Source organism: Hydra vulgaris, chromosome 09 (genome assembly GCF_038396675.1).
Source record: "Hydra vulgaris chromosome 09, alternate assembly HydraT2T_AEP".
Classification (NCBI taxonomy): domain Eukaryota; kingdom Metazoa; phylum Cnidaria; class Hydrozoa; order Anthoathecata; family Hydridae; genus Hydra; species Hydra vulgaris.
The window spans coordinates 2,376,801-2,403,895 of NC_088928.1; the positions used below are offsets into that span (position 1 = coordinate 2,376,801).

Here is a 27,095-nt window from a genome sequence, read left to right on the forward strand (position 1 = left end):
TTATAAATAAAAATATATTTTTTTTAAATTTAAACAGTAATTAGAAAAAAAAAATTATTCACTAATTACACTTAAAAAGATTTCAGTAATATATTTTACAATTATTTAAATTTTCCGAAAAAAATTGAAATCGAAATATTTTCATAAAAGTGTACATTACCAACAAAAATAGAGCTGATCACTAGTAGACTTCACGCGGCAAAAGGTCAACATTTAAAAGATTTAGATAATTAAATTTGAAAGTTTAGCGATGAAATTTAAAGACAACAGATTCATTTTTTATGAATAAAAACATAATTTGCTTTGGTTTCTCAAGAGATTTAACAAACTTTAGATGGATTTATAAATTTTACAAACTTTAAAAGGAAATAGAGATTTCACAAACTTTTATTCATTAATGATGTACTCTTATTAATACTTTCAATACAAGACAACATGAAATAAGGTTAAAATTAAATTAAACAATTAAACTAAATTTTGCATATTTTTAGTTGAGCTAAAAGAAAAGGTTTTATAAAAAACTTTTTTTTAGCATTCGTTCGATGTTAAAAGATTCTGATTTGTATACTATATTGAATCCTAACATTCTTAAAAGAATTGTCGTGAATTAGACAACAACATTAGAAGTCTGACACACAAAAAATCAATTTTTAAGTTCCGAGTCTTTCTCCAACTTTTCGCTTTGACGTACTAATCGATCTGCAAAACAAAATATAAAAAAACTATTTTTTAAACCAATGACTAAATTTGATTATTGATAACCGTGAAGCTATTAATCAGCTGTAATAATAAATAAAAAGGTTCACTAATTGTATCAAAATCATTATTTGTTGGACGATGTAATTAATTAGGGTAAAATCGTAAATTACAGCGGCCTATAAACTATTTATCTTTTCGTAATATTTCAACCTGTCGAAGACAAATAAAACATAAGACGTAAAATATAATCAAAAACTTTTTTTGATTACTTAACAATACCCTAAAAATAATTGTTTTTGATTACATTTTACGACTGATGACTGATTTGTTTAAGACAAATTAAAACATTACTAAATAATAAACAGTTTATAGGTCGCTGTAGTTTATACTTTTACCCTAAATCATCACTATTTAGTTACTTAAAAATATTAGAAACTTAATGTATTATAAAAAAATAATAGAAACATAAATATTTTAAGATCAAAACGCTCATGATATAAAAAAAATAACAACAACAAAAAAAACAGAACAAGCTCATGATAAATGCTGATTAGAACTTTAAAATATCTCGCAAAATTAAACAAATCAACATTAACAAACCTGCATCATTGTTTCTCATTAGATATTTGTTGGCAATATGCCTTGGTCCACGAGATTGAAACGTAAAACCAAAACGTAATAAAGTTTGATTTTTCGCCAATACTTTACAAATTTTTGTTTCTAGTTGATGTCCCATCATTTGTGACTAACATATAGAATATGAAATGACATAACAAGTTTAATATGATAAACTAATTGTAACTGACATTTGAAATATTAAAAATAATTGTTTAATCTTTTGGTCATAAATACCTACAGTAATAATTGTTAACTTATAAATTGTTAACTTATAAATTGTAAAACACTTTTAAATCTTAAAATTATAATTATGTAATGGTTACATAATATTGGAGAGGGTGGGTAATGGTGAGCCATGGGTAAAACCATCAATACCAGCTTGAATGCACCGAGAAAAAGGCTTGCAATTTTTACAAGATTACAGACAAATTGTTGTTCAAGATTATTCTGAATCCTGGTGCGGGTGTTAGCACTTGTACTGCACTATTTGTTTTGGTATGAAACTTTTGTACAATTTTTAAATTTATTTTTGCTGAGCAAGGTTAAGAACTAAAAGGAATATATTTTAACTTGCTAAAGTATGTTAGTCAGTGTATCTTTATCTATATCTTTAAAGTATGTTAGTCCATGCATATTTTTAAAGTATGTTATTCCATGCATATCTTTAAAGTATGTTAGTCCATGTATATCTTTAAAGTATGTTAGTCCATGTATATCTTTTCATATGACAACTATTAATAAAATATTTCACGAAAGTGGTACAAAGAATCAATGACAGGATAAATAATGTTAGAAAACAGCATCCAGATCTGTCTCATAAAACACCTGAAGGATGTACCTTTTCTAGAGTAACATCATTCAATGCCTATAGTGTAAATATAATTTTTGATAAAGTAAAACAATTTTCCAAAAGATCACCAACAATTCAATTTTGAAAATAGACTTAAAAGTTTCCATCATAAGAAATCTCAAATTTCTTAAGCGGATCCTTGGATAGTTTTCAAAATTCATCCAGAAACAAATCAAATCTTTTATATACTATTCTTTATAGCTTTTTTTTCTATTTATTAATTTGTCATCTTTTTTTGAACAAAACATCCAAATTAGAGGACAATAAGAAATGTCAGACAAAGTAAAGACATTAAACACCAAAATAGATTTATCCTGGGATAAAAAATTTCTTATGAGTGAAAGAGCAAATCATTTAGCATTAGCTTTTATGCATAACTGTTTAATGTATCCCCCAACCTTTAGACCTTTATCAATTATAAGTTATACCAAATGGTTTTACCTTATCGGAATCAAAAACCCTTATATTAACTATTTTTAGCAATAGATTTTTTGTGTTTTTTAAGCCAAGTAAAAGAAATCAAAATTTATCTGGATTAGCAATTAAAAAATTAAACTGAAACCAATTAATAATTGCTTATTTTTTCAAACAAAAAATAATCTTCTCAAAGCTATAATCGCAAGCATAAATAGTGTTATCATCCAAAAAATTACAAAGTTTATGGCGTAAGTCATAAGTGGCGATGACGTATAAATTACAAAGTTTCTTATCTTTAATGAATAAAAATTATTCATTTATAAAGATATTGAAAAAAATTAGTCCAAGGATTGACCCTTATATTATAGTCCAGATATTATATCCACCCAGTTTGAGGCAGAAGACTCTATTCTTACCTTTTATTTACTATCATAAGATAGAAAGAGATTAAGTCTTTCTTTAGAAAAACCATTGGCTTCTTATTTAGCAATCAGTAAGTCATTCAGGATAAAGTCGTATGCTTTTAAGAGGTCTATTAATGTTAATTCAACAACAATTTTATTAGCCCTGAACAACTCAGTTGCTTTCCTAAAGCTGGAAGAAAAGAACTGTGAAAAAAGAACAGAAAAAAGAGTTGATTTATGATTGCCACAGACACTCTTTAGAGATATTGGATTAAGAAAAGGGCCTGCAATAAAAAGTTTGTAAAACTTAGTTTACAGAAAAGTAATAAGCAAAAAACAAAAAAAAAAGAATCTTTATTAGACCATTTTTCAATCTTAGATAGGAATGATAAAAGCCACTCTGTGTAGTCATGGCGATTTATAAGTTATTTAAATTCGTTTATTTGAAATTAGCATAACTTTGTCAGCACATTATGCCCAAACAAAATCTTTAGATGCTATAATTTTTATTGCATCAAGTTTTTATAATGTTTAAAGAAACATTTCTCTTTTTTATATATTTTTCAAAATTTTTTTATAACCCCTACTTGTGAATCTAAAGAACACCATAATTGAGTATTTATATCAATTCCGCTTAACAGCATTAACTTAATTTTAGTTGAAATTTTTTGAAAAAGTGCCTAGGTTCTAGCACATATTAATTTAATATAATTGTCAAAACACAACATTTCTATCAATTTACACAAAAAATATTAGAATTCCGACCAAGAAAGGGCTTATAATTGAAAAAATTGCCAATAAACGATCAGAACATATCATATTGTTAAACTACAATGATCATTTCATCTAAAAAACATATTTACTTAAGATCTTATTCAAATTTGAACAAACGGTTGTGATTTTTAGAAGATTTTTAGATAAAAGAAAAAAAAAAAGAATCTTTGGTCTGGGTTTTTTTGCTATAAACATTTTTCTTTTATGTTACGGCAAAATTTATCATTTCAATTTTTTTTATCTTTTAATGATTCACATGATCATTTAACGGAAATATGTTGCAGTCAAAAAATATTATACAGACTGATTTTTGTCATCTTGATTTTAACTTAATAAAAGTTAAAATCAAGTTGGAAAGGTATTTTGAGATGTAAGAAGTTTAAACTCTGATATATTAAAAGTTTAAACTCTGATATGTAAGAAGTTTCAACTCTGTTATTTAAAAAGTTTAAATACTTATATGTAAGAAGTTTAAACTTTGATATGTAAGAACAATGTATGTAATGATATGTAAACAAAAATTGTGATATGTAAGAAGTTACAAACTCTGATATGCAAGAGGTTACTAACTCTGATATGTAAATTATGATATGTAAGAAGTTACAAACTCTGATATATAAGAAGTTACAAACTCTAATATGTAAGAAGATACAATTAGTTTTCTTGAAAAAAAAGGAGATACTTTTATGATTCACTTGACATTTTTAATGTCCCTCAAATCAATGTTAAATTAGAACTACCTTGAATCAAATTTTAAATTAGAACTTTCTCAAATCGATGTTAAATTAGAACTACCTCAAACCAATGTTAAATTAGAACTACCTCTAATCGATGTTAAATTAGAAGTTTTTCTAGAATAAGTAAAAAGCAACACTGCAATTACAAGTTTGAGGTTGTGTTTGATTTTATTACTATCTGTTAACTATCTATTATAATATATGCTAATACATGATATAATAGTGCTATGTGATAATAGCTGATTGTTATGAAACTTTATTGTTTATAAAATTCTTGTCATAATATTATTAAAGTTAATTGATGTAATTTATTAGTCAAGTCATAAGCTATTTTTGTATATAATTATGCCCTCGAGAATTTTAGTTTCTGCATTAAAGTTGTAAATAGAATTTAAAAAAAATAAAGTCAAAATAAAAGTAAACAAAGTTGTTGTATTTACAAGCTATTTCAGCAGTATGGCATCAATGGCAAAAATGATTGGAAAATTTGATGGATCTGGAGATGTTGTAGTGTGTCTGAAAAAGATTAAACTAGTGGGAGAGCTGTAAAAGATCTTTCATTGATCATTCCGTTGTTTCTTGAAGGCAGTGCATATGCATTATATGAGCAACTTAGGGAGAGCCAAAAAACCTCTGCTGCGGACATTGAAAAAGCTCTACTAGATGTATTTGCAGTCGTTGGTTTCCAAGCTTACGAGCAGTTCAGAGATTGAAGATGGAATGACGGTGCATCTGGCGATGTGTATTTGGCTAGTTTGCGTCAACTTATTGGTTTGGCCAATATTGAAAGTGAAGAATTATTGCTAAGAGCATTTATAACTGGATTGCCGGGTGAAATTTCAAAGCAGCTATGAGCACAAGTGAAAATATTTGGAATCAGTTTACAGGATGCATTAAACCATGCAAGAGTACTCTTGACAAAAAAAAAACAAAAAAAGAGTATGTCTCAACAACAATTTCTGGGTTCTATAAAAATGTTAAGAAACCATCCGCTACTGATTTTAACTGCTACAAATGTGGCAAGCCTGGACATGTTGCCCAAATCTGTTTTTCGAAGAAACAAATTTTTAGTGATGAAATAAAACGTTTCAGATGTGGAAAATCTAGACATATTGCAAGATTTTGTTTTGGTTTTGGGTTGAATTCTGCCCCAAAAATAATGTCTTCAATCTTAGGAGTGTGTTTAATCTCAATGTAGGTATTAGTGAAGCAACTAAGTACTATATTGACAATATAATCGTTAATTTGGAAAAGGCATCAGTTGAAAAAGTCAAAAATCATTTGGCGCGTTATGGATTGGTAACCAAATAGCCGGAGCAATATGATACTGCACGAGTGTTGGGTTTGCAACTATTTAAAAATGAAAAAAAAAGAAGCTTTGTTGGAAACGTGGAAACATCATTCCAAAGTCACAAGATATCAAAACTGAAAATGTAACACGACGGAAACTTTTTTTAATATATGGACACTTATTAGGTCACTATCGTGTTGGAGGGTGGCTTAGAAAATCCTACAGTTTTATAAAATGTCATAGTCTAGGAGATGCTTAGGATGATCTAATCAGAGATTAGATCAGTCATGGTTGATCAAAATATTGCACCAATTGGAAGTTAGTGATTCTGTGGGAGGGAAATGGAATGCTGAAGGAATTCAAAATAGAGCAGCATTGTGGTGTGATGCAAGCAGCATGGCAATGGTGGTTGCTATACAACAGCGTAATAATTAAGGACGCAGCCTGGCTTCAAAGAATAAATGATGTAATGCATATTAATATTGTTGAACTAGATGTTGTGGTGCGTTGGATAAACCTAGCTGCTAAGTGGGATATAAAGAATTTGTCAGTATTCACTGATTCAGTAACAGTTCATGGATGGTTAAAAAGTATGCTGACTGAAAGTCATAGGGTTCGATCAAATGGATTATCAGAAATGCTTATTAAAAGAAGACTTTCTCTATTGCAAGACTTAATAAAAGAATATAATATAAATAACACATTGAAATGGGTTCCATTCTCTAAAAACAAAGCTGCTGTGTTGACAAGAATTCCAAAGACTTGGATAAATGAACTTTCACAAAGAAATACTAAAGACTAAATACTATGTGGAGTAAGTATTGCTGAAGAAATTCTTAATTGTCACTCAAAACATCATTTTGGCGTTAATCAGACAATGTTTACAGTGCAACAAAGACTTCTGCACATATTAAGAAAAGACGTTGAAGAATGTGTTTGCAAATATTGTCAATATAATTCAATTGATCCAGCACCAATAAAATGGGAAAATGGAGTGCTAGATGTACCAGACACATGGTATCATATTGCTTGTGATGCGACTCACTAATAAGGGTCGCCATATTTAACAATGTTGACTGTGGACCAAGTCGGTTTGCAGTTTGGAGAAAGTTGCCTCACAAAAATACCAAAAGTGTAGTAAGTCAATTGGAATCCATATTTAGGGAGCCCATATTTAGGGAACTGTTGATGGATAATGGAGCAGTGTTTAAATCAAGTAAATTTTCAAATATATGTGAAAAATGGTGTGTAAAAAAGAAGTATAGATGTCAAAAGAAGTATATATCAAGTACAGGCCATGTTACGAGATTTCACTGTGTAACGAAAAAACGTAACGCATTTCTCAGTAACTCAACTCGGTAAATATATTTTGTATTGCTAGAAGTTATATTGCGTCACTAGCGTCTTTTCAAGTACCGCATTGTAATTAAAGTTATTTTATTAACGAGTTAAATATCATACAAACAGTTTTTTTTTCTCACTATAACAAAAGTTACAAATAAAATCTAAGTTCCTATTTGAAAAATCATTTTTATTATTTTTTTCTAATATGAACTTAATTTTATTTTGAAAAAAATATTTTTTTCCTAAAATGTAAAATAATATTTATTTATTTTCTTAATTTTACAGTTGGTTTTTGGTTATTTTATTTACTGTTAATAAATTTTTATTTATTTATTTTGTGAACTCTTTTTAATAATGTTTTCAAACAATATAGAGTTTTTTTTTATTATTTATCAGTTACCGATAACATATTCGTGATCATAATTTATTTTCATAAATTAAACAAACGTCATTAAAACTTTACGTTATTAAATTAACAATAAACAAAATATCTTATTAATAAAATATTTACATTAAAATACTGTGCTGTGCAAAAATCATTATAACAGCGTCGAAAACAAGCTTACAGTGCATTAAAAACGCCATAGGGTCCTGCCATCTGGCGAATACTTCATAACTATTTATTTAAATGGTTGCTTCAGCAGCTGACTTTGTTTTTAAACACATTTTGTGTTATTTTATTAATATTTATCCATTTTTATCGGGTTTTCTCGTGGCGATCGGTGAATTTTCAATTTTTGGCGATTTAGCAGGTATGTTAAAATTTATTTCTAAACTATTGTTTAGTTTAGTAATTGTAATTTAATGACATTTAATTGTAGTTTTATAGTATTTTACTTATGGATTTATGTAGAAAGCATGAGATTTTGGTTTTTTTAGCCCATAAAATTGTTTTTTAATATCATGTAACAAAATTGGAATTTTTGGTCAATAAAATTTAAAAATTGTCATATTCTGTAGAAATAACAATTGTAATAACATGATTTATTATGTATTTTAAATTTATACTATTGCACTTTTAATATTTATTACTTCTTTTTATTATTTTATATTATTTAAAAATTTTGTTTACATTTTTAAGACATGACTCCGTATAGAAAGTTGACGATGGAACATAGATGTGAGGTGTTGGCGAAGGTTAAGGAGGGATATTCGTATCAAAAGGTGGCACAAATAATGAAAATCCACTACCTGACTGTATTTGGAATTATGAGGAAGCATGCCGCAACCAACTCCGTACGCAATCTTCCCAGGGACAGCCGGCCAAAGAAGACCACGGTCAGAGAGGATCGGATATTAGTTCGTATGAGTATGAAAAATCGTCGAATGACATCATCGGACATCAGGAAACAGTTGGCAGTGGACATATCTACAAGCACAGTCAGAAGGAGACTCCTGAAGGCCGGTCTACAAGGTTGTGTAGCGGCCAAGAAGCAAGGCTTGTGACTGCATATCTGGAGGATCCATGATATACGGGTACTGAACTGGCCAGCCCAGAGTCCAGAGCTCAACCCCATAGAGCACCTGTGGGAAATAATGTTTAAACACTTGCAAGGAGCAAACCCTAGCAATAAGGATGCACTTTGGGCCCATTTACAGAACATATGGAATGATATTTTACCAGCTACTGTTCAGAACTTGATTTGCTCTATGCCCCGTAGGATCAAGTCTGTCATCAAATCAAGGGGTAGGCAGACAAAGTATTAATAAACTGTGTAATTGTATTAATAACTGTTAAATTGTATGAACAGTTGCAATAAAAAAAATAATCCAAATCAATTGTTTTCAGTCGTTTTTATTTGTAACGCTACAAGAAAATAGAAAAAAACCTTAAAAATATTACTGTTATAATGACTTTTGCACAGCACTGTAGATCATGCATTTTTTGAACTATTATGACAAAAAATAATTTTTATATTTAAAAGGAATTTATATATTTCATTCCTTAGGACAAAACTTAAAACATTTTATTTTTTATAACTAATTTTTTTACAACAACAAAAAAATTATTAAACAAACTGTTTCTTTAACAAAAAATCTATTAGTTTACAATGGCGGTTACTTATGTATGTTTTTACTTACGACTTAATTTCTTCTGAATAAAAGTCACGTTAACGACATCAAAAGATAATTTAAATATTCTAAAAGATAAAAGTTTTTGCGTAGCGCAAAACTGCTAAACGCGTGGGCAAATTGCCTTTTCGCAGGCAAAATGCGAGCTGCATAACGCTTCTTAACAATGCCTGAGATGTGCATATAGACCATCAGGAAATAGAATTGTGGAGCATAACCACCACACAGTAAAACAAACAGCTGTGAGGGCACAAATATGTCTGTTACTAGCAGTATTTTGATACAATGCAACACCAACGATGGGAATAAAAGAGGAATCTGCACCTGTTTCTCAAAAAAATAAGTACACCTGGCGTCTTCCGATTCAAGAGGAGCAAAACGCTTTAACTCAGGAAAGATCACAATGAGTTATAAAAACTTGTAGAATTGAAGAAAAAGTTTATATTCGCCTCGCTGATGCAAAGTGCACTTCAGTTTGGAAAATTGGTACTGTAACTGATATACTCACAAACACAAATATGCAGACAACTAGGTTATTTTAATAAAACACTTCAGTTTATTTTAACAAAGAATTAAGTATTTAAAAATATCTACCTGATTATCAAGTCTTAACTCTTTTAATGATTTATTTACTTCTAGCATCTTAAGAAGTTCCTAAAATTGAAGAAATTATTTTAAGTAAATATTTAACAAAACAATTCAAATAATTAATAATAAAACTGAAATCAATACAAATGTTTTTAATGTTTACGCAATAATACGCAAAACTAAATGAAACATAAACATCAAAACCTGCAAACATGAAATCTGTAACTTACAAACATGTAACTCACAAACAAGTAACTTACAAACATGTAACTCACAAACAAGTAACTTACAAACATGTAACTCACAAACAAGTAACTTACAAACATGTAACTCACAAACAAGTAACTTACAAACATGTAACTCACAAACAAGTAACTTACAAACATGTAAGTTTCAAAATGTAACTTACAAACATATAATACACAAACATGTAACCCGCAAACACTCACCTGGAAACACAAAACCTTTGTGTAATTTGATGAGATGTGCAAGTTAGTACATTATTATTTTGCTTTAGTGGCATATATTATATTGGTCACAATAAGTAACTTACAAGCAGGAGAAACTTTAAAATTTTGTCTTGAAATAAAAAAAATCTTATTTTCTTAATTTAGTAATTGGGTCCAGAAATCAAAAACATCAAAACAACATCTATAATTATTAATCATTTAAGTTTTTTATTATTTTTATCTCCTTTATTATTATTATTATTTATCTTTTCTAAGAATTATCTTTTCTCTAAAATAATATTTTTGTATACTTTAAAAAATCTCAGATATTTTAAATCAAAGATTTAAAATATGATGGAGTCTTAAATGGACCATAAGATCACAGCAACTTACATAAGATCACAGTACCTTACATAACGTCACAGTAACTTACATAAGATCACAGTAACTTACATAAGATCATAGTAACTTACATAAGATCGTAGTAACAAAGATATATTTGGAAAACACATAAGATGTCTATTGCATAATTACCATCTATTTGCCAAACCTCAATATGGTAGCATATTTTTTATTTCATATCACTATTTGAAATAAAACAATTTATTTTTTTGTAAAACAAAGTTTTGTTACCAGAATGAAATGTTACCAAAATAAAATGGTAAAAAACATACAAAGAATTTTCTAGTTTTACAAGAAATACCAATATTTGCAATAAAAATTACATTTTAATGATAAAAACTAGCATTATACAATAAATAGAGTTGCAAAAGAAAAAAATGTTATTTTTTTCTTTTGCAACAAACAAATAATTATTTTTACAATAGATGGCATTTGCATTAAAATAAAAGACATGCATGTGGTTTATGATAATACTTATTTTTCCTAAAGCAGGTTGATGTCTGTATTGTTGTGTAACTTAATTTATATAAAGAAATTAGTTTATATAAAAACCATTATAGCATTCTTTTTATAAAATCTCTCTGAGATGTTTTATAAGATCTCTCTGAGATGTTTTTATAAGATCTCTCTGAGATGTTTTTATAAGATCTCTCTGAGATGTTTTTATAAGATCTCTCTGAGATGTTTTATAAGATCTCTCTGAGATGTTTTTATAAGATCTCTCTGAGATGTTTTATTTATAATAAGTAAATAGTAAACTACTAGCAGTCCCGACCTGCGAAACACGGGTCTTCCCCAAACTGACTATTTCTATACTTATGTGTTCCACACCGATCATTTCTATACTTATTTCCTATACAATCTTTTTTACTTCAATATTTTTCAGTCTTTAAAACTGTAGGAGCAAAAAAAATTAACATATGCACATTTTCCACATAGGTAGAGCTTATAAGAGATTTATGAAATTGTTTGATTTTTTCTTACATACCTAATTTCGATAGATCAGTTGTTAAGTCATTGTTGTGACGTTGCGAGGGTTTAAATCCGCCCCTTAACACAATACATTTTCAATTTTTTTTAATCTGGCCATTTATATTTATAACAAAAAAATAAATATGGCAAAAAAGACTTTTAATTGTTAAAAAAAATTTTTTTTAACAAAGAAAAAAGTTTTTGCTAGCTATAGGCTTTTTTTTTAACCTCCACAGTAGCACCTTCAGTAGTAGCAGGATGGGCTTTTTTATTTTTCTCTTTCATAATTCTTTATTGGACCATCCACAGCTTATTAGGATTAATTACCTAAGCACATTATAAATATCTTTTTCATATCATATGCACAACAAACTCTCCCTTTTGTTTTTTATAGTATATGGTATCTTTATATGTGTTATGTGTATGGAATATCTATAAAACTTAAAAATTATTTTATTCTGATTTAAAAAAAATCTAAAACGATTAAAAAAAAAAGGTGCCAGTGATTTGAACCATTGAGATGCCATTTAGAATGCTGCGAGCTAACCACCTTGGCCACTATGATGTGTTGTTCGAGAATAATTTAAAAACTATTTAATAAACAAAAAAACTTTTTATAATGGCAAATACATTATATAAATCAAAATTAAGGAGATGTTAAGGAGATGTTGCCGCAGTTTTCGAGTAAAAGTAAAAGTATAAAACTTGATGTTTTAATTTGAAGTTTACATAACTCGCATACACTTTCATATTTTCTTATAAAAAAAAGTGCTGGGACTCTTTCTCATCATTAACTCGGGTGTAATGGCGGCCGTGAGTTCCGTATCAAGCACTCACAGATGGGTAACGGCATTGAATTGATTAGCAATATTTAATAGATAAGTGTATGTTATAAAAGTGAATAAAATGCTTGGTATTTCATATGAAAATAATTTTTTTTTCAATTTAAAATTTATTTAAATTTTTATGCACCATTTTACTTTTGATCTTCAGGAGAAATCACTACTTTCATATCTATTTCGGTTTTCACCATAAATTCTAATAAATTTATGTTATGTGATAAATACTCTTTCAATAAATTAATAAAACTATGATATAAATTAGAACTTTTACAATAAATTCTCTATTTTTACTAAATAAAACAATTTAATTAATATTTTAATTAATTTTTATATACTTATTTGACTTTTACATAGGCAATCAAATTAAGTCAGAAACTGAACCAATGTTAGATTCAAACATGTCTCTAAATTAGTCTGGGCCCAATTTCAGCTTTAAATGCAGATTTAATGGGGACTTTCCATTAAGTGGTAAATTCCACTGTTAATAACCCAAAGCAATATTAGAATTATAGTTTTTATTTTTGAAAAATTTGATTGGTTTATTAAGAACATATGTAAGAGCCTTTGTTTGAATTTTAGTTATAAAACTCTCAATAATCCTCTCAGTCAAGCACTTTGTCAATGTTTTCGTTAAAACATAATCTATAAATAAACATATTTATAAATGCGGTTGTTATCTTAACATAGTCAGTTTTTGACTTTGCACTAACGCTTTAAAAAAATAACATAAACATATATACATGTAAGCCAGTAATATTCCACCTCCCTCCCCATCCCTCCCTGCCAAGCTTAATTCAATAATATTTTACAAAGAAAATAGATAATACAAATTTGTTTGTCAGAAAATATTAGTTTACAATAACAAAAAAAAATTTTTATTACTTAAAAAATATTTACAAATATTGACACCTTTTGTCCCAATTACTTATAAACTCAAATCTCAAAAGTCAGGTCAAAATTTTAGTAATAATACATCAATGTAATATATATATATATATATATATATATATATATATATATATATATATATATATATATATATATATATATATATATATATATATATATATATATATATATATATATATATAATATATATATATACATATAATATATATATACATATAATATATATATAATATATATATATAAACATATAATATATATATATATATATATATATATATATATATATATTATATATATATATATACACATAATATATATATATATATAATATATATATACATATAATATATATATAATATATATATATACATATAATATATATATATACATATAATATATATATATACATATAATATATAAAAAAGACCTTCAAAACTAGTAAGAAACGAAATTACATAAAAACTAAAAAAATAATTGTTTCGTATAAAAAATATTATTTTAGATTTTATTCATTAAAACTATGGTTTTTAAACTTAAAAAAGTGCAGTTTTATAAGTTTTATATTTTTTTTATATAAGATTTTTATAAAAAAAAATATTATTTTGGAGATTTTTTATAATTTTAAGTAAAGTTGACCTATTAAGGAACTTTTTTTTTAATATTCGGGACCCTGTAATTATTTAAGGATCTTGGGGCAACCCATAAAAAAATTTTTATTTAAAAAATTCAGTGTTATTTTATTATACATAATATATTCAGACCTATTACAAGACAATTTTGAAAAGCATTATTTTTCGATGCACCCTAGCTTTTGAGCAAAATAATGAACTGGTTAAAATCTACAGATATAAAAAATTACATAAAAAAGTTGAAACAAAAAATTAATAACTATAAAAAATACTTACAGATACTCCATCTCTGGTCAAGTAGTTCGATTCTAAATTTATACTCTCAAGTGTTTTATTTACAATTAATGCTTCAGCAAACAACTAAAAAATTAGCAAATAATAAAAATAATTATATTAATTTATTTTCGATAAAAGATCTTACAATCGAGGTTATTTACAAATAGTTAAAAACTAATCTTAAGTAAATACCATGAAAGAGCATTAATAATACAAATAATAATGATAATAATAATGATGATAAATTATAAGAATAATAAGAAAATTATATGATAATCAATATCAATTTTAAAACAACAATTGAATATAATGCACAGACAGGAAAGTTATAAACAATTATGTACCGACAAAACGTAACAACCTACCATGTAACTAAAACAATTACTGCAAGAAAAAAAGGAACAATGATTTAATAAATATAATAACTTTTATATCAATAATCATATAAATAAAAGTAATATAAATATCATTAAAAAATAACAATAAATAAACAAAAAAAAATGTTCAATAACACTCACAAATAAAAACGTGTCACACACATACACACAAACATTTAGTCACAAGAAGTATAGAGTTTTCATAATAAATGACAATATTCAAATAAAAAAGGAAATCATATCAAGCAAACACATATTATATTTATCGTCCCTGAAAAAAAAAAAAATTTAAAAAAAATATTATTTTTCCTTTCTTGAAAAACGGAGCAATTTTTATATTTTGTTTTAATTCTTTTTAATTACTTTCCATTTTCAAATGTTTTTTTCTTTTAACTTTGGATTTTTGTCTTTCCTTTTTCTTTTCAAGTTTCTTTTTTTGTTTTTTTCTTTTGTTAATTTGTTTAATCTGGTTTTTTAATTTTTTTTTTAGTTTTTTGGTTTTTTATTTCTTTCTTTTTCTTTTCTTCATTCTCTTTATTTTTATTTTATATATTTTTCTAATTTTATTCTTTTTTTTTCATCTTTCTTTTTTTTTTTTAATTAATTTTTAATTCATTAATGTATTATTAATGAAACTATTAAAAAAAGATAATAGAGGTGCACCATTCCATGCACAAATACTCTTATCCAGTTATATAACCTGAATATATCCTCTAATATAGCCAAATTTAATATAATTTTGGCCGGAATACCCTTTTATTAATAACTTTCCAGTTGTTAATAATTATTCAAATAATAATAAGTCAGGGCTCAATTTAACAAAACTTTTATAAAACGTTTGAAAAGTTTTTAAGCAATTATTTTCAAATGCAATTTAAATGTAATAAAAAGTAATTTTCATTTTGAGTCTTTTAAGTTTTATTTTAAAGCTAATTTATTTTCTTTTTTGTAAGGAATTGTTTTCTTTATTCTTTATTCTTATATATAAATTTTGAATTAGTGAAACAATTTTATTGGATGTAGATCAGATATTTATAATTATATATATAGATTATAATATATAGATTTTCATAACTGAAACACCCTTTATTTCAACATTCAAACGAATGTTGAAATAAAGGATGTTTCAGTTATGAAAAGATAATGTCTGCAGTAGATATATTATTAAGAAGACAAAGGAACAAGTTTAATTTATTTTGTTGAATACTTTTTTAATTTAGTGCAAACTTTAGTGCATTCCTTCCAATTATATTTAGTTTTTTTATCAAAGCAGAATTATTATCACATAGCTCCATACCATAAGCTAAGGTAGGGACTGCCAATGATTTATATATATAGGAAATAGAACTTTGGTGGGCAAACCAGATTCCAGATTGAATTAGAGTTTGAACAACAGTTTTTGTTTGATAATTTTTTCCAAAATTGACCAGTGCTTCTCGATCAACAGTTGGATTTATTTTGCAACAATATAAACAGACTCAATTTATTGAAAGAGAAGCTGGAAGTGAAAAAACAAAGGAGTTTAAAGGCAAATATAAAGCAAAATCAATCATTCGCTTCATAAAGTCAAATCCATGTCAGTCGCAGAGAGATCTTGCGAGAAAATTTAAATGCAACCAAGCTTTGATAGGAAAAGTACTTAGGTCCCTAGAATATAAAGCATATCATAAAAAGAAAACTATAAAGTGATCCATTGATGGAGAAGTTAAAGCAATTCATTGTTCAAAAAAGCTATATAAACTTTTAAACCGAGAAAACTTTTCAGTCGAAAGGTAGATATGTTGCCAAAAAATTTAACTATATTTAAACTGAAATTTTTGCTCCCGAGTTCCTTATTTGACAAGCAATCTGATCCTGTAGTTTAAAAAGTACACCATACATTAGTCGTAAAACGCAGATTTATATATAAAAGAATGCTTAAAAAAACGCCTTTTGCCATTTATTAAAAAGTATGAAATGCCCACAATATTTTGGCCTGATTTACTCCGGGAATTCTCTAGAATGGTATGAACAAAATTGCGTCAAATTTGTACCTAAGGAAGCAAATCCTCCAAATTGTCCTGAGCAAGGAGTTATTAAAAGTTATTGGTCAAATATAAAAGAATTGATCTTATTGAAAAGAAAGAAATTAGTTACAAATAAAAAAGATTTTAAGAAAAAATGGATAGCCACCTCAAAAAAAGTAACTCAAAGCAAGATGCAGCAGATGATGTCAAGTACTCACAAAGATATTCGGTTTCTATCTAAGCGTCCGATAAAAAATTTTAAAAATTATTGAAATAAATCATTAAATTAGCTTCATTGCGTCAAAAAATTACAAAAATCTATTAAGTTGTTTTTGCGTAATTAACAATTAAAGGGTGTTGAATTTCATCGTGTAAAACCAATATGTATTTTTTTAGTTTTCTTTGTAAAAATTTTGTTAATATTTCACAAAAATCGAAAAATTAAAAAAATTTAAGTTTTTCACTTTTTTAATGGTAGAGAAGTACCCTAATATTACTTTATTTTATTTTTGCTTTACTATTGTGAATTTAACTAATAAAACTAATAAAAATAACAATTTAGTTGATACCGAACTGAACCTGAACTATAGTTGTTACCGAACCAAACCCAAATTGTGCTTAAGACCAAACCAAACTCAAACATTAGATTTAACCAAACCGAATTGGACCCAAACTTTAAAAAAAGGGTTTGGTTTTGATCTCTAATAACTATAGTTAAAACAATTTGATGTAACACTCAACAAATAATGCTTGCTGTGACACTCAACAAATAATGCTTGCTGTGACACGACCAAATTAAACAAAAACGTCCACAGAGTAGTTAATGTATCCACTTTAATGAAGTGGGTCAAAACTTTTAAAATTAACTAAGCGTCACCGAATATTCGACCGAGCGTCTAGCCAAATATTTAGTATTCATGATATCTCTAGTAATTATAACAATATTGAAAAACTATAAAATTAACCTAATATATTATTATTTTGATTTACTGAAAAGTAATATTTGCATTGATCACAATTTACCTTACAAACTGAATCTGTCATTTGAGTATTAGCAAGAAGTAATGTTTTTAAAAACTTGTTTTCTTTCAGATTATCTGCTATTAAGGTTAACTTCTCAACAGTGATATCTTTGTGATTATTTAAATTAAGTTCTGTTAGCGTTTCATCAAAACTAGTTAGGCGAGTCAAAGCTTTGTCTAAATCCAACTCATTTATAGCATTAATATCTGTATATTGTTTTGTCTTTGTCGCTTTAGTAATTCCTGAAAAAACAAAGTACTATGCGTTAAAATTTAAAAAAATTTTTAATCTAAATGTGAAGTAATAAATACATTTTTTATCCTTAAAATAAGTACAATGCGTTAAAATATATTTATTAAACCTTGATTTAAAATATTAAGCTTTTTATTTAAAATTATAATAACAAAAAAAATAAAAATATTTTTAAACAAAAATATTCAGTTGTAAAATAAAAACAAAAGGCAAGAAGAGTACAGCATAAAACTTCATGAACTAAATGCTGCCTAAATACCATACCTAGATACATAAATGAAGGTCTCCTATAATTTAAATTACAACATAAGCTTTTTTTAAATTAATTTGTTAGCATAACAAATCCAAAAAAAGAGAAATCATTGCCTCTTGGTTAAGAAATCAAAAATATTGCCTTTTCAAAATTTATTAATATAATCTTAAGAATAATATAATGTTAAGAATAAAAAAACATTTATTGGAAAAAAGAATTTAAAATTCTATAAAATTTATTGTTAAATCATTTAATTTTATTAATTTTTGTTTTGAATATTTTCAGTTATAGGGTTTACGACCTAACAACATGGACCAGAATGGTAGAAATGCTAGAATGGATAGTAATCAGTAGATGGTAACCATTAACCAGAATAGTAAAAATGGCAAGCACTACAACTACATTTAAATAAATCCTCAGTGATAAGTATAAAAGACAACAAAGGGACTTTAAGCCCAAAAAATTTGACTTTAAACCTTTCATCAAACAAACAGAAACAGATAAACATAAAAAGTTCAATAATAAAATTTGTCTAGACATTTGAGTCAACTAAAACTAAACTTAATAAAAATAAAACAATATTCACAAAGAATTAAGTTTGATTATTCAAAAACCATACTCTATATAGAAAGAAATTGAAATATTTCTTAACTATGAATATTTATAATATATTAATCTAGTAGTTCTTTTAATTCTAAATGATAAAAAACTGTAACATTATAACGAGCGCACATAATCACATTTGTTGATCACAGATTTCAATTTTACATGCACAAAAGAAGTTGTTGGGCAATTTTTTTGTCATGTAAAACAATTTAGAGATAGGTCTGAAGCCTGCTACAGACCAAACAGGCAAATGTTGTTGATAGTTGATTTTAATTATAGTAATATTTTCAGGATGGGTCCAAAAAATCAACATGACTATTTGTGTGCAAATAGTCAAGAAAAAACATAAGAAAAAAAAAAGAATCACTTTTTAAAAGTGTAAATTATATTAAACCATACAAAACTTCATTTTCCAAGCATTTGATAAGTAAACGCTTTTTAAAAATATTTACATAGTAACCACTCTAAAATAATCTTCAACATCCACATAAAGTTAATAATACAAATATGATTTCACCATCATATTTGATTTTGATCGAGACAATTAGACAGGAACTTTATATACTATTCAGATTTTAAATTTCAAGGCCTAGAATGTTGATCAACTAATCATTTAAATTATTATGACTTAACTTAGAAATGATATATGTTAAAAAGAATTTTATCAATGCTTGATTAATATTTAAGTCTTGAACTTGGATGACTTATAAAATAGTCAAAGCAAGATAAAAAATTGTATATTTGAAAAAATGCAAACAAATCTGCAGTGATGAAATATGCAAACAAATCACATCCTACAAAAACGTCATTAGTAATATTTAATATCGGTCATGCCTATAGACCAATTTTTTTGGATGGTATCCCTGTTAATGCTTTTGGTGCCAATTGTCGAAGACACATAAAGAGCCCTACCTTACAAGGGTTAGTTTTTTAAGGTTAATTAACAGGACTGAGATAACAGCAAAGCTCATTGCTAAGGAGGTGGTGCTCTATCTATGAATCAGTCAAGTTCTCTTTAAATTTAAATCATGTCAAAAGTAACCCAAAATATTAAACATTAAAAACCATCCCCATCACCTAACTGTTTTAATATATTTTTTACAAATATTCATGGTCTGCAAAGCAACTTTCCATCAGTTAAATCTTATCTCTTGCAAAATTCACCAGGCTTGTTTGCCCTTAGTGAGAATAATTATAAATAATACTGTATCAAAATAAAATAATTAAAAATATAGAAATAATACTCCACAATTCCTTCTTGAGATCTCAGTGTTGATGGGTACTATCCTTTGATTTGCAAAGACTCCAATAGTAACATACTTAGCTTGGGGGTACACATATCAGGCCTTGTTACAAGATTTCGCTGCGTAGCGAAAACGCGTAACGCATTTTTAAGTAACTCAACTCAGCAAATATATTTTGCATCGTTAGAAGTTAATTTGCGTCACTAGCGTCTTTTCAAGTACGGCATTGTAATTAAAATTATTTTATTAACGAGTTAAATATCATACAAACAGTTTGTTTTTTTTTCACTAGAACAAAAGTTACAAATAAAATCTAAGTTCTTATTTAAAAAATCATTTTTATTATTTTTTTCAAATATGAGCTAAATTTTATTTTGAAAAAAATATTTTTTTCATGAAACATAAAATAATGTTTGTTTATTTTCTTATGATTTTACAGTTGGTTTTTGATTATTTCATCAACTGTTAATAAATTTTTTCTTATTTAATTTGTGAACTCTTTTTAATAATGTTTTTAAACAATAGAGAGTTTTTTTTTGTTACTTATCAGTTACCCAAAACATATTCGTGATCATAATTTATTTTCATAAATTAAACAAACGTCATTAAAACTTTACGTTATTGAATTAACAATAAACAAAATATCTTATTAATAAATATTTACATTAAAATAGATCGTGCATTTTTTAAACTATTATGACAAAAAATAATTTTTACATTTAAAAGGAATTTATATATTTAATTCCTTAAGATAAAACTTAAAACACTCTATTTTTTTTAACTAATTTTTAACAACAATAAAAAAAATTATTAAACAAACTGTTTCTTTAACAAAAAATCTATTAGTTTACAATTGCGGTTAAATGCTTTTACTTACGACTTTATTTCTTCAGAATAAACGTCACATAAACGATATCAAAAGATAATTAAAAATATTCTAAAAGATATAAGTTTTTGCATAACGCAAAACTGCTGAACGCGTAGGCAAATCGCCTTTTCACAAGCAAAATGCGAGCTACGTAATGCTTCTTAACAAGGCCTGACATATGACATATCAGTTCACCTATTTGTTGTGAAATCAGGTTTGAATTCTTTGAACATTCTTTAATGTGCTTCAGTTTAGAACCTTTTCACTCTACCATCTTTCCCTTTGTTCTTTATCATTCTCTTTCTTCTCAAGACTGCACTCTTTAGATGTAATTTCTGATCAAGTTGACCATGCACTCTCTCTTTACCCTTTTGCCAAGACTGTTGTGATTGGTGACTTTAATGCTCATTACACTGAATGGTTTGGTTCTAATGCCACTGACCCTGCTGAACTGAAGCCTAAAACTTCTGCATTTCTCAATATCTTACTAAGTTAATTTTATGACTAGTTTTCCTGACAAATCTAATTATTTACCTTCACTCCTTAATTTATGTCTTTTCTATGATCCTAGCTTGTGTTCAGCTTCTCCTTTTTCTTCCTTAGGTGGTTCTGACCATACAATGGTCTCTACAAATCTTTCATCCCGCACTTCTTTTTTGAACTCATCCTATCATCACACTACTTATTACTATCCCATAGCTGATACTTTTTGTGATTTTCTTTGTGACGGTCCTTGAGCTGATGTCTTTCTCTTCTAGACAAGGTCTAAAAACTCAATGTAACTGTAGTTGGACCCGCTCTAAATGCCAAGCTCGAGCCTCTCCCCAATCAACGTAAAGTTGCATCTCTCTTTTCTACAAATACTATCATGGTCACTCCTCAAAGGAGCTTTCATCTCTGGTTCCATCTACTAAAACTTATTCTCGCTTGACTTGTCATTCAGCAAAATCTCATTTGTTTACTGTATCTACCCATGCATGCTCTAAAAACTTTTATTTGTCTAGTTTTTTTCCACACACTTCAACTATTTGAAACTCTCTCCCATCTCCATATTTTCCTGACTCAAACAACCTACAACTTTTCAAGTATTCTGCCAACTGTTTCCTTGCTCGATAACTCTATTCTTTTTTTCTAGTAACCTCAACTTAACAGTGGTTGCTTGCAGTCTTGTTGCAAAATGTTACATGGTTTTTCTAAAATATCACATTAAAAATTCTTTAAATTAACAACAACAAAAAACTTGCAAGTTGATTTGCATCTGTAAACATATTTTTTTTTTTTGAAACATTTTTTCTTGGAACTCAATAATAATCTCAGTAACTTTCCTATATTATTTTAAACAAAACATTTTTAGAACTTTCTCTAATCAAAAATGAATTAAACGATTATTTCTTTTTGGAGAAATTTGTCTGTTATCCATTCAAACACTATTTTTACTGCTTTTAATTCTAGTTAAATATTTCTAATTATATTAATAATACTAATTTATACTAATGTTCTAACATTTTATAAACATTATTATTATTATCAATACATTTCAGACAACAGGCATATACAATTTTTTTTTTCTAATTATTCACCTCCCCAAGGCCGAGATGGTCACTACAGTCGAGGAGGCTACTTTTTGTGGTTACAACCCCTACACCACTACTGTATTATATAAGTGGCATATACAATATAAGTGCCATAGTTTTGAAAAGAACAATATTATTTTAAAATTTTATTAAATGAATACATGGAATCATTCACTAAGGTACAAAACATCAACTGATTACAAAAAGCATGTCTGCAGTTTAAGATAATTGTATTAAAAGATGGTAATCTGTGCTCTAATAGTATGAGAGATATACTATCATACTTGTCATAACCCAAAAATAATTTAGCACAACAATTGTAGCAATACTGAAGGCAAATATGAACAATGCAAGTATACAAACAAATGCAATATGATTTAAACAACTTTACTTTTACTCTGGTAGAGCATAAATGAAAACACTTAAACAGAATATTTGCATGTGCGTATAGACCCTTCACCTCCTTGGTTATATAAAGATCATTTTTCATTATATGACAAGGTATTTGCGGTAGTGGTGTAGTGGTTTTTCATTATATGACAAGGTATATGCGGTAGTGGTGTAGTGGTAGAGCGCTCGCTTCATAAGTGAGAGGTTCCGAGTTCGATTCCCACCATGTCTCTGGTAGTACCGCGCTCAACTTGTTTCTCCGTGCAGCGGCCTGGTTCGTCAAGGTTCGTGTTTCAGAGTTATAAAGTTGAGAGAGGGTGATAACCACAAGTAGCCTCCTCATCTGTAGTGGCCTTCTCGGTTTTGGGGAGGTGAATTAAAAAAAAAAAAAAAAAAAAAAGGTATTTAAAAGATTCAATAAAAGCAACTTTGCAGCCAGAATTATGCGTAGCAATAATTCTGGGAAGGAGTTTGATATAATTTTTAATTTTTGAGTTGGATTGAACACCATACACATCATTTTCTTGGTTTTAAAGGACATGTTAATTAAGGAAGATTCCCTATTTGTAAAGCTAAGTAGTTTCTGAAGAGAAAACCAAAAGGGTTCAATTAGAACCATATCAGTGTAAGCCAACAAATTCATGAAGATGCCACCTATATTACATCCAATACACAGGTTTGAGATTGATAAAATCAAATTATGTATGCAAAAATTAAATAGAATTGTAATTTTTACATCCTAATGTAATTTCTTGATGAACACCATTTCCAACTCCAAAACTATTTAATTTTGTTTCCTGCCATCAAACATACATTTGTTAATTACTTATTTATAATATTGATTAAATATATAGGAAGTGAAGATTCTTACTAAGATACTAAGATCTTGAGACTAAGCCAACATTTAAAATGTTTTTTTAAACACAATAAGTATCCAGAGTCACACCAAGGTCTTTTGAGTTAGAAAATCAAGATAAGTTTATAAGTTCCCAGATCTATTCTTTGTGTATATTGTTCAAAAAGTCATGTGCATATAGTAAAAGTAATTACTAAATAAAATATTAAATATTTTTTATTGTGAATTTGAAACTTGAAAAATAGTATTAAGGAATTATTTTGAACCTCCTTTATATTTCTTTAAACCAGACCCTTTCAATGAATCCCATGCTTTATCTGCCTCCATTTGTTCGCTCTGCTTTTGGTTTAACATCCCATGAATACCAAGTACAGCTAAAGTTTAAAAATAAATTATTTTAAAAAGCATAATTATTTAAATTATTTTACAAATCATTTACATATAATATAAGCATACATATCATACATACATATAAATCAATTTTGTTGTTTTTTCTTTACTTATTTATAAAACATTCGTTTTTAAAATTATTTTTGGAAATAGTTTTATTATGCTTTCCATTTATTTTACTACTTTTAAAAATAAACTTAATAAGTTTAAATAAACTATTGCTTGCTTTTTTTAAAAAAAGAAAAGTCTTGATAATAATAAAAAGTACATATTAAAAAATATTTTGTATTTTTAGTGATTTTTGTAAATTTGACAAAATCTTTCTAGCTTACCTAAAAATTTCGTTAAAAACTTTTTCCAGGTTTTTACTAATCTTAGTTTCTTACAAAACTTTAAGGTCTCTTCTGAACCCTCAATGATTTTCTGAAAATTGTGAATGTGATTAAATTGTATTCTTAACTCAAGAATTTTGAGACAAAAATAAAAATTATAATAATAAACTATATAAAAATTTTATAAACTCGAATATGAGACATAGTGAACAATTAGATTCTTTATTATGATTTTTGTACATGATTCTCATGTATAGATTACATCTTAACCAAAACAAGTCAAAGCTCTACTATTTATTTATCACATCTATCTGGGATCTGATCAGAGAAGCTAATTTTCATATAATAAATGATTATTTCTTTTAATTATGAATTTAAAAATTACAATAAATATACCAGCAAGTTCGATAAGGTCATCCTCTGAAGCCATATCGAGAACATCAGACAAGTCATCTGGAAGTAATAAAATTGGGCTTTTTTTCTTTTCTTTTGCTTTCCAAACCCTACCACGGGTCTTTTTTTCGAAAGGAACAAAATCTTCAATATTTTCAGATGCTAATGCTTCTTCTTTAAGGTAAGTTAAAAGATGTTCTCTATCAAAATCACCAGTTGGCTCTAGCAAAGTTTGATCAGGAGCTCGCTGAGAAGCAGGAAGCAACTCATTCTATTCAAATGAGATTAAATTAAATGTATGTTAACCATATCGTAATACAAAATTGCACACGCACACACACACACACACACACACACACACACACACACACACACACACACACACACACACACAAATGTGTTAAAAACTTACGTAATAGAAATTTACATTAAAATTTATTTAACAGAACAACGCACTTTAAAACAACTTTTGTTACACCTCCTTTTTTCCTAGCTAACAGAAAAAAATAACTTTCATTTATAACTTAAATTATGTTATAAATGAAATAAAAAATCTTACTTCAGGATCGTTAAGCTCTCGATTAAATTCGTCAAGTTCTTCTTTACTTAATCCAGTTAACAATTCGTCATCTTCGTAAAGATCTTTCATCTTATATATATATATTTATTTATTTATTACTACTATTACTTTTATTTAGTATATTTTGAAACTGGTTATAAATTATTAATATAGAAAATATATCAATAAATCATAAAGCCATAACTACGGAAAACGCAACCCAATATTTTTGTTTATGCAAATACTTTAATGACGCAATTACCTTATCAACTTTTTTAAATTTCATAAACAAACTGCATTTTAAAAATGGAGCCTTAATCGGAGTTATTAAGCAATAATAATACATGGTTAAGTTACTGAAAAGTTAAAGACAAACACTTTGAGCCCTTTGTAAAAACAAACGAATTCCTAAGAGCAATTCTGTCATCAAAATATTTTTGAGGAAATTAAAAACATTGCATCATTTGCGTATCAAAACTAAAATATTTACGATGAAAAAATTATTTCACAGTACAAACATTCCATTAAAAAATAACTTTCAAAATTTATATCGTTCGATTTATGCGGATATTTAGCCTTAGATGAGTAAAATAATTGTTATTTTGTGTTTAAATTTGCTCATGAAGGTAGCGAGAATAGCCTAGCTTCCTTCCCCCTCCTCCTACCCTCTTTGGAACTAAAAGAACGAATAATTCTGCATAAGTTTTCGATACAAAATCTAATTATTTTTTTTGAATTTTTTACTAACTCAATAAATTTATATAGAAGATTAACGACTATAAAATTATATACAGAATCATCATCATCACCTTCAGCCATCTTTATCTAATTTTAGAATTTTTGTAAACACCAACGTATAACATTCTATATATAACTACTATTCATACAGGGTTGCGTCTTTTTATTTCTTATGCTCTATGGTTATATTTTTATTATATTTTTTGACATAATATTTCAGAATTTGCTGTTTACTAAAGAGAATTTGCTACGAATTTTGTAAGCTTTTTAAAGTTATTTAAAAGTTTTTTGCACTTATTGCTACGTTTAGCTTATGATTGTATAAATATAATAACAGTTTGATTCCGAAAAACTTTATTGATGAATTTAAACTTTAAATAAACTTTAATGTGAATTTACCAAAAATGCTTATAAATTGCCAAGTAGCAAGTATTCTGAATATGGAATAGCATACCGTGAACCAAAACTCAGGAACACTATTCAAAAAGCAAAAAGTTTAAATACAGTAAAATCGTTCAACTCCATTAAGTTGCTATTTTAAATTTAGCTAAATTAAGTTTTTTACATTTTAAGCTACATTAAGATGAAATTTTTAAACTAGATAAATAATTGTTTAATTTTCTTTTCTAAATGAACATCAAATTCCATTATCCTTAGTTTTTATTTGTTTGATTGTCTTTTTTTTATATATTTAAAAAAATTTGTATATTTGAATGACTATAGCTAAAATTATATTGAAACTTTTGATTTAATAGAAATATTTAGGAAAGCTAATTTTATATTATTATAATGGAATTGTACATAGCATTTTAAAAATCTTATTTATATACTTGTAAAGTCCACATTGGGTCTCTTTAAAAAGATTGACTTTTGTGCCTGCTTTTTTATAAAACCACTTTTTCTATACGTTTCTTTGTAATTGTTATACGATTAGCAAATGGTATATAATAAACAAATAAT

The 27,095-nt window shown here is 26.9% G+C and overlaps 1 protein-coding gene across 1 annotated transcript; it reads right to left on the reverse strand.

The window, feature by feature from the left end:
* LOC100206755 (tropomodulin-1) lies at nucleotides 1–25,608 on the reverse strand. Its single transcript, XM_065804487.1, has 8 exons — nucleotides 25,398–25,608; nucleotides 24,842–25,109; nucleotides 23,990–24,097; nucleotides 17,681–17,922; nucleotides 14,275–14,358; nucleotides 9,802–9,861; nucleotides 1,300–1,444; nucleotides 1–699 (listed from the first exon to the last, which is right to left on the reverse strand). Exons 1-8 carry the CDS (start codon nucleotides 25,485–25,487, stop codon nucleotides 644–646), a joined length of 1,053 nt encoding a protein of 350 aa, XP_065660559.1. The 5' UTR covers nucleotides 25,488–25,608; the 3' UTR covers nucleotides 1–643.
* Nucleotides 25,609–27,095: the final 1,487 nt, after the last annotated feature.